Source organism: Pyrgilauda ruficollis, unplaced genomic scaffold (genome assembly GCF_017590135.1).
Source record: "Pyrgilauda ruficollis isolate IOZ18807 unplaced genomic scaffold, ASM1759013v1 scaffold40, whole genome shotgun sequence".
NCBI classification, from domain to species: Eukaryota; Metazoa; Chordata; class Aves; order Passeriformes; family Passeridae; genus Pyrgilauda; species Pyrgilauda ruficollis.
The window spans coordinates 1,331,042-1,345,847 of NW_024525490.1; the positions used below are offsets into that span (position 1 = coordinate 1,331,042).

Consider the following 14,806-nt stretch of genomic DNA (forward strand, 5'->3'; position numbering starts at 1 on the left):
TTGCTTTATGATTACTGTTGGGAAATGATAAAAAGATGAGAAAACTGTACAGTGGGCTGTTTTTTTACATTGTAGGAGCAGCATGGCCATGTAAGAGGATATGGAGCAATGTCCTTGCACCTAATTGAGGTTGAATTCAGATCTGTGGGGATTTATCCAGCTCGGGTGGTTGTTGTAATGGAGACCTGAGAAGGGTGAACACAGAGCAAACCATACAGTTAATTATTGGCTTCAGTTCCTGTAAAGTCAAGATCTTGGTCAGATTATTTTACAGGTTTTAACAGTTTTTTCCTCACTGGGACAGTGTGATGTAAAAGTTGCTATTTAAAGATGAGTATTTTATTGGTTTTGGAATATGTTTATCATTTTCCTTTCTTAACTTGTTAATTTGTCTGCTTATTGCATAATATATTCTGGGGAATTTGATTGACTATTTCTCTCTGAATTTGAAATATATCAAAACAAAAAGTCAGAAAATAACAAAGATAAATATGATTCAAATCTTGGCTAGCAGATACATAAATATTTTAAGTTAGTATTTTTTAATGTATATATATATATTTTTTAGTTGTTTTATGTTGCTTAAAGTATCTTCTCAGATGCAGATGTTTCCTGCTTTTCCAAGATTTCACAGCAAGCAATTTTTGTTTTGACCTTGCTGTAGCTGTTTCATGCTTTAGGTTGTGGTCAGTGTTTAATATTCTAAGTTGCTGGCTGATAAATTGCTGGTTTTACCTATGGAAACAGTAACACATATTTGCCAGGTAAAAATTGCTGTCTAAAAGTTGCTTCAGGTTTGGAATATGAAACCATGAATATAATGTTGTCTTTTAAATGCTTAAAAAGCATCGAAGTTCTATTGTTTAAAAACAGGAGCATCTTGCTTCTGTAGGGGATTAAGAGGCAGCAGTGCACTTGGAGCTTTTGATAATATTAAAAGCTAAAAAATTGTGCTCAAGTATTTGTGTAGTTTGTAGAACAAGCTCTAAGTTAAGCTAAGCTTGTACCTTAGCTTGCACTTGCTGTGCTGCAGGTGGTAGGAGAGGACTCACGTGTCATAAATAAATTGAGCAAGCCTGAGCTCTAAATCACAGAATTCAAATACTGATTTTTGTAAATTCCAGAGCACAGAGGTTTGGGCATTATTTGGAACTTCTTTTGTGCGGAAGGAGTGCCTTTGTGTACTTTGTTTTGGAAACTAAATCAATCCCATTAATATCTCAAAAAAGCCAAAACAAAAAAAACCAAAAAAACCCAAACCAAAACAAACAAACAAACAAAAAAAAAAAAAAAAAAAAAAAAACCAAAAAAAACAAAAAAAAACAAACAACAACAAAAAAAAAGCCCTAACATCAAACCAAACTAAACAACAAAGCCATTGAAAAGGCAAAAAAGATTAAAAAGATTTGTAATTTGTGTACAACATAGACTATTCTTGCTTATTTAGCTGAGGAAGGATGATGTGTCCTGCCAGCATAAACATGTATAGCTCATGGAACTCAACATAGTAGTCTCTGAAGGTCTGCACAAGTAGATAGAGCTTTTTAAACTTGTCCTTGTTACACCTGACCGGGATGACCTAATCATTGTGCCTTTAGGGTGTTTTAGGATATGCTTTTAGATAGACAGACCTTGGATTCCAGATCTGACCCTATGTGAGTTTCTTAAACAGACCATTGCTGGGTTAATATTTGTTTTTGTAAAGTTCTGTGAGGAAAGACTTGGACTGTGGTCTGCCTCCTGTTTTCCAGTCAAGTGCTTTGGGTGACTGTCAAGCTGCTCTTTCCCTGCTTTCCCAGTGAGTCTGTAATTCATATATTCCTGGATGTAAATTAGCTCAGCTTCAAGGGACAAGACAGAAAATGCATTCATCTGTGAAACACCATAATTAAGATCCTTCTCCAAAGTGTTGAACATGAGGGTTCACTCAAGTTAAATCAAATGTGGAACTCAAATTCTAGACCTGATGTAGTGATTCACAGTTTGAGAGCTATGATGAAGATGGAATGACTGCTCTCTTGCATGTAGAATTAATAATAAATCCAAGAATGTGTATGTTTTGGACCTGAAACTTCTTGAGCTTTGAGCAGAGTTTAAATGCTCCTCCCCATAAACTTGGGCAAAAGTTTGGGCAGATCATAGTTTCAGTTTCTGAAGCTTGGCAAGGACATTTTGAAAATCCATTTAAATGGAATCAAACATTTTTAGTCACCATTGCAAGCAAAAATTACTTTATTTTTGCTAGAAAAATAGCAATCCTGTAAATAATGTTGTAGAAAATCATAGAGTCATGGAGTAATTTTGATAGGAACTTACTCTGGAGGCAGTCTTGTTCATCCTTCAAGAAGAAGGACTGATTAGACCTGGTTGTTCAGAGTCTTGTCCAGCCAAATTTTAAATACTTCTGCATAGGATGGAGATCCCACCACCTCTCTGAGCAACCCATTGCAGTTTTTGACCACCTTTATGGTGATGCAGCTTTTCCTTGTGTATAATAAAATTTTCCCATGCTCTAAATTTGAGCATGTTGTGTCTTATTATATCACTGTGCACATGTGGACAGAGTCTATCTTCTGTGCATCCTTCCATCAGGTAGGTGCAGGCAGCACTTCCTTTAATATCTCCAGTCCCCTGATTATCTTGGTTGGACTTCTTCCAATATGTCAGTGCCATTCTTGTATGTGGGGACCCAAACTTAGACAGGTGGACACAGCACTTCCGATAGAGTTTCACAGATTAAAAACTAGGAGAAAAAAAAATAATCATGAGCAGCCTTGAGTTTTGAGTATAGAGTGTTACTGAGTATTGTGAAGTGAAATGTTTTTCTGTTTTATTATTGGGAATATACAAACATAACCTGTTCATAAAAGCATGTTTATAGAGACAGTCTGTGTCTACCTTTGAATGCTGTGGTTCAGAAATTTAGGGCAGAATGTTTCACATGTTCAATGATATTTAAATTGTCTTGTATGTAAAGTGTAATTCCATAATCCAGCAAAATATTTGCCTTGCAATGAGTGCTTTGCTGAATTGAGATGGTCCGGCTGATTGTGTTTGCCTGAAGTTGCTTTGATGTAGGCAAAGGTCATCACTGTTCAGTAATGGAGCACTTGCTAAACTCCACAGGGCAGCAGCGTGTCTCTGTGACCAGCCTCCTGGTGTGCCATGGACTACTGCTGGTTGGAACAAACCTGGGCATTATAGTAGCATTACCAGTGCCACGCTTGCAGGGGATTCCCAAAGTAACTGGTGAGTGAAATTTCTCAAACAGATCCGAGTACTGAAGATGTCACTTCTCTTCTGCCAGTAACTTAAGTGAACCTGCCAAATTATATGTATTGTTTAGATAAAAGTTGGAGCTGTGTGATGAAATTACACTTGTTGTTCTTTCTAAGCTTTACAGTATTATCCAGATACTTGTCAAGTTTTGTCTCAGTTGTTTGAGAGGGGACAACTATTTTTCTTTAAGAGATAGGCATTAATCCTGTCAGAGTACAGCCAAATATATAGGGATGAGAAGAGAATGCAGACAGTCTTATTTCCAGATTTAGGGAAAATAGATGCATTAGGTTTAGAGACACAGATACTTAAAAATGAGCAAGTTGTCTAACTGGTTTTTGAATAAATTGATTGTGTTCCCTTTTCCCCCAAACTGGAGACTAGGAATATATGAGAGTATATATTTGATTTTTTCAACAGTGGTTTCAACAAGGTTTTTGCATTCTGGAGAGATGTATTTATGAGTTACTTTCATATTACCCCATTTGAAATACAAGCACACAAATGCTTATATCACTATACAAATGTTTAGGCTACTATTAGAAGCAAGGTTTTAAATGTGTGTTTAATAGGGGCTTTTCCCCAGTGTTTTGGATTCAGAATTCTGCTCAAGCTTCTGTGTTGCAGAGGGAAGCTGGCAGATTTTATGAGGCAAGCTGTTTGCAGCTTCCTCCAGGGGGAAAAAAAAGCTTATGTAACTTAACAAAATGAAAATTAAATCCTCTGTGTTCAGCAAAATACGCAGCAATAATCTGGTATGACACAGGATGAATGCTTTGTAAAAATCTGGAACCTGTCTTAGGTGAAAATAAATACAATTACAAGAATATGCATAGTTGCAGAATCAAAAAAAATCTCTCATTCTTCCATTTTCTGTTTTTATTATTTTGGCTTATATCATATATTCTTGCATTTATCTGGGATCAAGATTTGTCAGATATCACAGACCTAGAAACATTACATTTAGAGATCGGTTTTTATAGTCTTTGATAACTGTATTTTGAATTTAAAAACTGTGGCTTTTCCCCATTATGTTTCCAATAGCGATAATTCATCTTTATATGAATGTACTTCCTGTAAAAGCAGAATCTGCTTTCTTAAAATGTGAAATGCATTTGGGAGTTAGGGATGGATGTAGTGATTTATAAGATTTGTGGTCTTTTCTCCTTGCTACCCTAGCTCTTTTTAATATTGTAGCTTACTTGGTAGAATTCAATTTTTTTTTCTCCTTTTTTTTTTTTCTGTAAAAGGCAAATCTATTGATACTGTTACAGCTTCTCAATTTGGCTATGTGCAATTCGTTTTTCATACATTCTAATGATTTGCACTGTGTAAATCTTCCTTGTACCACCAATATATCACTGATTAAATACTTAAAAAAAAAAAAGGAGAAGAAATGGTTGTTCAGTCAGTTCCTTATGAATCTATAATGGTAACTAGACAACCAGAAGGATGAGTTTTAGTTCCTGTTCTACAGTGTGGATGAGTCTGTTGCAATAAAACAGATGTTCTTATACTGTTCTGGAAAGGTACAGAGCTAGAACAGGATTGATTTGGGGTACACAAAATATGTGGGGATTACTGGAGAAAACACAGTGTTACGTTTGTGTTGATGCCAGCTAAAAAGCCAGCAGTATTTCTGTGCTGATGCCATAGTGAGAACAGAGCACAAAAGTACATAATCTAAAGTTCATATGCCATATTTCAGTTGACTTATTAATCCTAAAACACTCGTGGTAGAACATTATTTTTGTACCTTTTTTTTCTGTAAATTGTGTTCACACAAGGCAAAAGACTGGATGCATATAATAGGGCTGTAAGAGTTACGCTGTTCTGAGCAAATTTCATGAACTAATTATGGTAGAACACTGTGGTCTGAGAAATAATGTTCTTTAATTGTGTCTTTTCTTTTGGCTCCAGGAAGAGGAATGGTGTCATACCATGCACACAATAGCCCAGTCAAGTTTCTTGTAACAGCTACATCTATAAACAAAAAGAACAGAAACAAATTGAGAAACAGCCTCCCTCCTGGCTCAGAACCTAAGGACGATGACCAAAAGAACATTCTGCACAGTGAACGACCGGGCTCTTCCCTTAGTAACACCCAGGACACTGCAGTTTGGCTGGGGGATTCAGCAGGGTCCATTGCACAAAGAAGTGACTTGTCATCATCCTCTGGTTCCCTTACTTTGTCTCATGGATCAAGTTCCCTAGAACACAGACCAGAGGACAGCAACATTTATGAGCTTCTGAAGGATCAAAATATCTCATTTAAAAGTAAAAGACAGAAATCTAAGAAAATGAAAGCAAGTTCAGTACTAGTAATTTCTGGTGGCCAAGGACACAGAAGAGTGAACAAGAAGACCAAGCAGCAACGACAAGATGAATTAGTGTCTTCAGTGATGGTCTGGCAAATCCCACTATTAAATATCTAACTGAACTAAATCCAGATTGTTTTTGCTATTAAAAAAATGTGATATCCTTTTGTGGCTAATGCCTACTTAGGACCCAAGCAGATAGGCTTTATACACCTGGGAGCAATTTCAGTAGGCTTGGATCACAGGATTAAGGGTGCAAGACAGTCTTCACATACTTAGAACATTCTGCAGTGTTAGAGTATTGGAAAATGTTTAGCTATTGGTGCTGTCTTTGATCTTAGAAAAAAAAGGAATGTTAGGGACTTTAAAATGGTTTTAGAATCTCTTACCTTATTTATACTCACATTTATAAATATCTTAATTATGTTCTATAGCACTTAGGGAAGGCAAGGAAGACATGCCATGTCTCATGCTGGTTTCTGCTTGCATAAATCAGTTATTTCTACTTTTTCCAAAGTGACACATTGCATGGAAGAGTAGATTTTAACAAATTAACAAATATTTTTAAATCATAAGTAATCTAATGTGAGCTAGTATTAATTTGGCAAGAATTATAATAGTTTAAAACTTCATCCCACGTACCAGAGTTTGGTTGGAACAAAACTGGCTAAATGAATTAATCAGTGTTTGTTTATTTCAACATAGAACATAGATTTTTTTAAGAATACTAATTTCTAATGCTCAGTGTTATTAGAAATGTTGCAGTACAAAAGGCACATTAATTTTCTTGGTAGGTGTGATGTGTATGCAGCTTGTTTTTGTTATACAGTAAGTTGCAGGGATGTGGTGTCTTTGGGCAAATAGAAAATAGAGATACAGGACAGCTGTGCATTGTAGTGCTGCTAGCATCCTCCCTCTGCAACTCAATATCAAAGCTAAACATGGATTGTAACATTTTTAAGGAGGCATGGATATCCAGTAAATTAATAACAAAGTTATTAATTAAGTAATTAATTGGGAAGATATATATACTAATATAGGAATATCTATAGCAAGTACAGGTAATCACTATGAGTCCTACATTAGCTGAGTTGTGCTGTGTCCCCAGGCAAGCATCTATCAAATACTGTCACAGTGCAACAGCAGAGATATGGTCATACCTGAGTGGCGAGCCCTTCTTTCCACCCAGTTTCAGCAAATAGAATTGGGAAAGTGGGGTGCAGCTTCATTCCCTCAGATGGGCAAGTTGTCACTTTGGTACTGTTAAAAGGATGAATTCTAAGTAGGGACCTGATCAACATTTTAGTCATGAATTTATGTATTTCCAAAGGAAACTTTGAATTTGGGATTCGTACTGAAAATGCGTGCTGCACTAATCTCTGCACATATGAAATACAAGACAAATGCTTCAGCTCATAAAGACATTGCCAGAAATGGTGACGAGACACATCCTTCAGTCAAAATCTGTTTAATGCAGGTAACTTGTTGAACAGAGTTGCTGGGAACATTTTTTTCCTTCCTCAGTACATTGAAGTACAGAAAAATTAGAATGATTAAATTTCCGTTTTGTGAAGAACTCTAATTCTATCCATCACTTCAGTAAAATGCAATCTGAAATAGAATGTTTATCAGATGTGTGCATTGACTAGAATAGAATAAAACTTATGGCTATTTTGGTACCATTATTGTCCTAGTAAGAGGGTGATTTGCCCTGAAATTGTTTTTGCTGCTTCTAATTCAAAGCCTTGATTCCACTATGTTTTGTTTCAATCTGCCTAGTTTAAATCACTGTCAACCATAAGGGCAGTGTTTCCCAGCATGTGCCATTTCAGGGCAAACAGTACTAGAGACTGAGGTATTTTTGTTGGATATAGTAGTAGGGTTGGTGTTTTTAAAATGATGCTGAAATTTATTTTCTTAATTTTGCATCAGATCTGTATACGTCTAAATTTTCAGTCGTTTCTATCAAGGTGACCCCAAAATCGGTGTGTAGGCTGGCTGAGCAAGTTTGACAGAGCACTGGACTAACATCAGGACTGCCCTGATGCCTGACACCGATGAGGGGGACAGAGGGAATGCTGGTGAAGGCAGTCTTTGCCTGCTAAGTGGCACCAAAATAGGCATTTCAGAATCGGGTATGCATCCTGATTTCAGAGGTTTTGCCCACATCCTCCATTGAACCATAATAGCATGGATTTCAATGAGTAACAAAGGATTACTTGTTATAGATGGGATTGTAGGCTTAGGATCTTCATTACTGTTATGTGCTTTTCTTCCATGACTTTTGCTATGTGTCTTGCAACTTCACTTGGGTATTGTCAGTGTTGGCATAGGCTTAGTGTTGGCTTGAGTCCTGGTAGGGAAAAAAAAAAAAAAAAAAGGAAAAAAGCAGAGTGCCTCTAAGCCAGGCAGCTGGCAATGTTTTCCCAAACTTTTCTTTTTCTCCTGCCTGACCTGCTTAGGCTCCCCTGGCTTGAGAGATCAAGGCCAGTTTCATTTTCTATACTCTTCCATAGCTATGGCCCTGGGAGCTGCTCTTTGCCCACTGTGTGGAAGTACTACATTGTACAGTTTAATGTATGTATGCTGAAAAGCAAGTTAAGAGATTCTTCTGTGTATAAAGCATATATAATCTAGTATCCCTTGGCTACACTGCAGCAAAAAGACCACAGGTTTTATTTCACATGCTCCTTGGGCATGGTATTCCACGTCCCTGCCTTCAGGACTGGAGAATCACATCTACTCCCTGATGGATCTTGATCACTAGGAGCAGTAAGTAGAGTCCACCACACACTCAGCTGGAAATCCATGCATTACAGGATCCTCTAGCAGTATCTTGAGAGTTGTAGAGACATTTATCCTGTCAGTTGAAATGTAATTTTCTTCAGTTCTGTCAATAGAACAAATTACAAATCTGCTCTTCTGAAAGTACGTTGGAGTTTTGCCAGTGACTTCTGTAAGAAAAGAATGGGTCCCTCATTCAATTCCCCTATTTTGAAAATACCTATTTATCTTGCTAAGCTGTAAAGCAAAAGAGAAGCTGTACGTCGGTCTTTAAAAATACATATTGTCATAAACTAGATGTTAGTAACTAACTGAGAACAAGGGGCAATGTTCCTTTTTGACATGCAACTTGCTGGTATTACCTTACTGTAAAAACAGGCAGGAACCAAAGTTTCTCTTACAGCTGACAAATAGTCCTTATAGCTGTTGTAGACTGTGCTGCTCAGAGGTTGGATTTTGCTTTCTGATACTGCTTTTCTAGATTAATAGAAGTTATGAAAATAATAGGAAAAAAGGGGAGCAAATGTAACCACTACGATATATTCTATATATGTTTTCTAACACATAGTAGTGTATTTTGTAACATGAGCCATAAAACTTGTGTATTTATGTTCAAAATATAATTTGAGAAAAATGTTGAATAAAAAATATGATAAAAATTAACTTCAGAAGAACATCTTGGGTTGTCATTTTAACTAGAAGGTTAGAATTTGGGTCATGCATTAATGAATAATATATATATTAATGGACTCATGCAAGAGAAAATAGGATATGTAGTTAGGATGACAAAGATTATTTTTTTTTTAGTTTTATATTTCCACAATTTAAACACCAGAAAATCCAGTTTCTGAGAATTATGCAGTCATTTATTATAAGGTTTGATTACTGCATCAATGTACCCAAATAGTGTCTAAGCAGAAGAATTTTTACTGTGCTGTGTGGAGTAAGCATCAGCACTTGGGCAGCATGCATGCTGCATAAAAATGAGAAGCATTAATTTTGAAAATGAGTATTGCAGAGCAAAGGCTTTAAGAGAGGAAATTAATTTTCAGTTGCTAACAGGCAATTCTTTCTAATTAATTTGCCCTAAAGGATACATACATAATCCCACGATTGTGTTTAAATACAGAGACTTCTATTTATCAGGCTCAGCAATAGCCTTTTCGAGTGTACCTGTGCTAGAATAAACAAACAAGAGGATTTACTGAGAATTCTTTGGTTGCTAGGAAAGCCTGCTTTTTTGCTCCTGGCTGTAAACCACATCTCTTTAATACATGGTTCTGAAAAACATCAAATCATATGAGTACAGGATACCTGTGCACATCTGGAGACAGATTCTGACCCAATGGGAATTTACAGTTCATTTTTTATGGTGACAATCTGAGGGCTAAAATTGCTTACTGCCTCTTTGAGAGAGGCCTGAATATTGGGAAGGGTTTCCTGAACTGTGGGTCAGTGCTTAAATTTCACTGTTCCTCTCTCTTCTGTCCTATTTAATTTTCTGACTGCATATAGACAAATTGGGTTTTGTAAAATGCATTTGCAGGTGAATATCAGTCATTTGAAAGGTGCAGCTGTAATGGAGGGTTCTGCATGAGCTAGTCTGTATTGCAATGAGTATACCATGGAGCTGATAACAGTATTTTTAGATTGCTTTACATAGCTTCATAGTAATAATACTTCACATAATAATAGTCCTGTTAAGAAGGCAGATTAGTATCTGTAGCTAGGAAGAAAATAAGTTGAAAAGCATTTGCCTGACTTGAAGCTATATGATGAGTCTGTAAAAACTCACAGATTAAAGCCATTGCTGCTCCCTAAGTCCATGATTAGCCCTTTAAACAATCCCCTTCTTGCAGGTGTCCTGTACATGTGGTGGTGGAAAATGTCTGTGTGAGTAAACTGGCCAGGACCAGGGCGGCAATCGGAGCGCTGAGCTGTGATCACAGGTAGTAGTTGGCTGGCTGGGGTTCAGCCTGGCCTGGGCTGCTCCCGGCAGACAGCACTGGCAAAGCCACTTAGCTGCTACATTTCAGGAACTGATTAACTATGTCCATGTAAATTGTGTGGTGCCATTTGCACAATAGGATTTCTGCCTCTTGGTTTTTGATACTGATGCAGCATTGCATGTATCCATAAAACCTTCTTTCTGTGGGATGGTTGGCTAAAAGTCTGGAACTTGGGACCTGTCAGGAGATAGAAATACCTGCTAGCATAGACTTGACATGTACCACACAGGTACCAAGCTGGTATGAAGAGTGCCACTGTTAATCTGGCATGGTTCGTCAGCTGCTTGCACCATGCCACAGCTCAATATTCTGGTCTACTTCCTATACCATTTAAGATTTAGGGGCTTTATAGCTGTATGTAGAATCTGCATCCTGTTTCCCCACAAATGCAGCATGCACACTTCCAGATCTATCTGCTATTCAATTTGAGAAATCTAGCTTGAGATTTTTCAGAATTAGCTGCTGCTGCCTTGCAATTGTGCTTATTTAATAGCATTTTCTTTAAACACATGCCCAGCTACCAAATTGCCAGAAACGCTTTTTTCCTCCTAAAACAAAGAGTCAACAAAGCAACACTGAAACAGCTTCAGATGAAAGGATCAGAAAATTTCCTAGCAAATGAAGACTTACTGTGTAACTCCATTTGAAATGCAACAATACCGATATATGACCAAACACGCTTCAAGTGCTCTAGCCAAGCTCCATAAACCACACTATAAAGCAGTTAGTCTTTCACAGCATGACCTTCAAAGGTGTTCAAAGGGATTTTTTTCCTCCAGCAAAACAGGCCTTGACAGAAGAACTGCAAGTTCTACTGTTGTACTTATTGTTATACTCCAGTGATAATCACAGTTATCATTAGTGTGTGTCCAAACCTACAAGATGAGCCAGAACACCTAGGATTAAAATTAAACCTTGGGGGAGATGAAATCATTGTAAGGATTTACTGGAAATACAATTTCAGGAGTATTTTGACATCAAAAGGTTCAGCTGAGACTCCAGCAGAGTTTTCTCAAAGCACTGAAGTACCTGATTTCCACTGAAACCTCTGTATCTTAAATGCCCAAACGCAGATAACGAGAATGGTTTTAAATTAAAAAAAAAAAAATTAGCTACAGAACTACAGAAGTTTCATTTTTCCTTTCTCTTATTCAACATTGGAGAGAAACTCTGTGGGTTTCAACTTGAGCATCAGGATCTCCTTTAATGTGGGTACAAAATCTGCATTCGCTCACGCCTTCCAAATCAAATTGTTTAAATTGTTTCCTGTAGGCTTTTCTGGTTTGCTCTATCTGTGTGCATTTCAAGTTGCAGCACACTACACTTACTAAATGCTTTTCAGTGTTCCCTTTCTAAGGAGATTTTTATTTTCTGTAGAGTTGGGTAGCACAGACTGCATGCTTTGATAAGGAGGATTACTCCCAAGATTTGTAAGAGCAACCAGTCTTCTGCAGTGTTACTCAGAGCAACCTGTGATGCTTTTAATCCTGATCACAAGCAACTGACACCATCAGTTAACTTAAGCTGCATCTGCACTGCTGAAGTGCAGGGCACTGCAGAGGTTACAGACACCATAAGGCTGTATCAGGTGGGATACAAGTGCCCGTCCTTCCTTTGCCTTTCAGGGAAGCAAAGCTGGTTGCAGCCTATGCCAATATATGATAACGTTCCATATGGCATTTGGGGAGAAATGTACAGATAATGAGGTATTTTGCTCTATATATGTAGATGAGACAGGTGATGGGAACGATCTGTGGCTAATTATGGCTGGGAAGAAATGACTGGATAAATTCAGCAATGTAAAGAGCAAGGGTAGGCTTTAAATTTTTTTCCAAATTCTTTTGGGTTATATTTTTAGCAAACTGATGTGCACATTTTATTAATTGTTCATCTAAGTAAATGTGTATTCCCCATCTTTTAACCTTATCAGATATTTTCAACCTCATTAAAAGCTGCCCCACCTATTCAGAACGTTCTTTTGGGTGGCAGAAGTCTGTGTTAATACGGTCTTTTTTTTAATGCCGGTTGATTTTTCTTAAATTAAAAACAATATTAATTTGTCTCTGAAGCACAGAAGTATGCAAACCAACACTGAAGAAATCTTTATTATTTATTTTTCCTTACAACTTTAAGGCTCTATCTGCTACAAGCTGATAACCCTCACGGTGCAAACAGCACTTTTGTCCCAGTTCTACTATCTGGGTGTATTACAGGGATGTGTGAAAAATAATACAGGCAGATCAGCTTGGCCTTGCATCAGATGTATACAACATATCACGTGTAACATGTATACAGCATGTACAGGTTATGTATTCCAAATAGAAAAAATGTATTTTAGGCATCTTTGCTCAGCAGAAATACAATAACTATTTGGTCTGTTCCAGCAATAGCATCAAACCAATCCTTGAGTCTGTTGTATTACAACACCAAGAAGCATTTCACACGGGAGTGTTCAGCTGTTAAACACAGGATGAGCAAAAGAAGTCAGGTTTTCTTTTCTCTTTGTTTTGTTTTGGTTTTACATATTGGCTTCTAGCCTGGGCACTGTGGGGAACATAGACATTTGCTACTACCACTAAGTATCTGACACTCCAGTAATCTATTCACAAAAGGAATTCCATGAAGTTTCAACTATTATCTGTTCCAGAATTTTGATGAAGCAACATTTATTTTTTCAATACATCCTTGTGCCAATCCAAATCAGAAAAAAAAAAACCCAAAACCCAACAAAACAACCAACCCAGAAACCTAAAAATTGCCTACCAACAGCTTTGCATGCGCAAAGGCACTGGTGGCAAGTCTGTGCAGACATACCAGTTCTGCCTAGTGTGCGGGACACGTGCCCACAATGTGATGGACTCTGAGCAAAGGCTGCACAGCCCACCTAATTAGCTGGGTAAATAATTGAGTATGGACCCATATGCAGTGCCATGCTGCCATGGGTGCACTACCTGCAGGATTCTACTTTGCCTGCTTACAGAAGCTAGCCTGCATATGCTGTGAGCTATACCCTGAGCCTGTTATCTAGGAAGGCCTAACGTTTCTTGAGTCATAGGATGTGGAGTGAATATTTCATCTGGATAAAATAATTATTTGGTTAAATTATTCCTAACCTACTTAAATGAGAAATTATGCCAAGAATCAACCACCTGAGACTGGGATGATTAATTTTTGTTATGACCTACTGGCTAATTTTGGCTAAGGAGCTGTGCATTTGCTGCAGCTACCATGATAGCCCAATCCTGCAAGACAGCCCACGAGCTGGGAATGGCAGTAATGCAGCTGCTGGTGCAGCCAGTGGGAGAAAGAAAAGGAATATATTACCTTGCCCTGGAAGAGCATGGCCCTGATAAGCTCTGAGCACATGTGCTCTGGATCAGGATGCTGTTTGGTGAACCTGTCATGAGAAAGACATTCAGCACTATTGTTTATTTCTGCGCTGGAGACATTGCAGCATTATGTCTTGTAGAAGGAATACTTTGTTTTGCCTGATGCAGATTAAAGAGGTGTGTGAGACAAAAAAACCTTCCCACTACTATTTCTTCATTTGGATTTTATTTTCTTTTTAACCAGAGAAACACTTGATAAAATTCTTTTGTTCCAAACTGTATTTCCTTTTAATTACTGAGGGCCACTGCTGGTACATGAGAGAGGCAGAGCAAGGGCTGCATGTCCAGAAGGAAGTCTGCTGTATGTGACTGGGCAGCGGCCACCTGAGGTTTCTGGGACAGAGCACAGCAAATGCTTCCCTTCCTGCCTCTACTCAGCACTCTACTGTTGTTGCCCCAGGCTAACTGCCCCTTGCAGAACACAGGATCTCAGCAAGTCCTGATGGCCATTACATTGCAGGATTACAATAACCTATCAGTCCCCTTGAATATTTGTTGCATCAACTGGCTACAGAAATGCATTTCAGCACCAAAATACATATCATGTGAACTGTGTGATACCTGATTTCTTTAGGACAAGGTCTTTTCTACACTGGGACAATGATTCATCTCATGTAATTCAGACATTTAAAAATTGTCTACAGCTGTACCAGTCTGATTTTACAGCTAATGGAGAAAAATAAGAAATACCAAAGGATGATTCACCTCATCCTAAGATAAGATGTCAAAGATAGGTGAGAAAAATTGCCCTTCAGACATAGTTATTCCTGTGCATCAATTATAAATGGAGCCTTGGGAACTCAGGTTAAGTAGGGAAATCAAGCGACTAAAACTGAGATGGTTTCCACAATGCGTGTCCCAGTTTTTTCATCACCTCCAGTTCTGTGAGAAACTGTGAGGCTAATTGATGAGCAGCCTTGTTCTCCATGGCAAGTGTCCTGGCCTATGATCCACAGAGCAGCAGTATTTTGCAAAAGTTATGCTAAGAGGTCAGCAACTCCTTTATATTTGTTTTCACTAATGGGTT

At 37.8% G+C, this 14,806-nt stretch overlaps 1 protein-coding gene across 8 annotated transcripts in view; it reads left to right on the forward strand.

Moving 5' to 3' along the window:
- The window catches only part of ARHGEF10 (Rho guanine nucleotide exchange factor 10), a 110,368-nt gene extending 101,324 nt beyond the window's left edge, over positions 1-9,044 (forward strand). For all 8 annotated transcript variants that reach the window (XM_041477411.1, XM_041477416.1, XM_041477415.1 and 5 more), the window contains 2 exons: positions 3,127-3,249; positions 5,200-9,044. In XM_041477411.1, coding sequence (XP_041333345.1) covers positions 3,127-3,249; positions 5,200-5,714 — 638 coding nt within the window. In that variant the 3' untranslated portion in view covers positions 5,715-9,044. The remainder of the gene's footprint in view (positions 1-3,126; positions 3,250-5,199) is intronic.
- Positions 9,045-14,806: the final 5,762 nt, after the last annotated feature.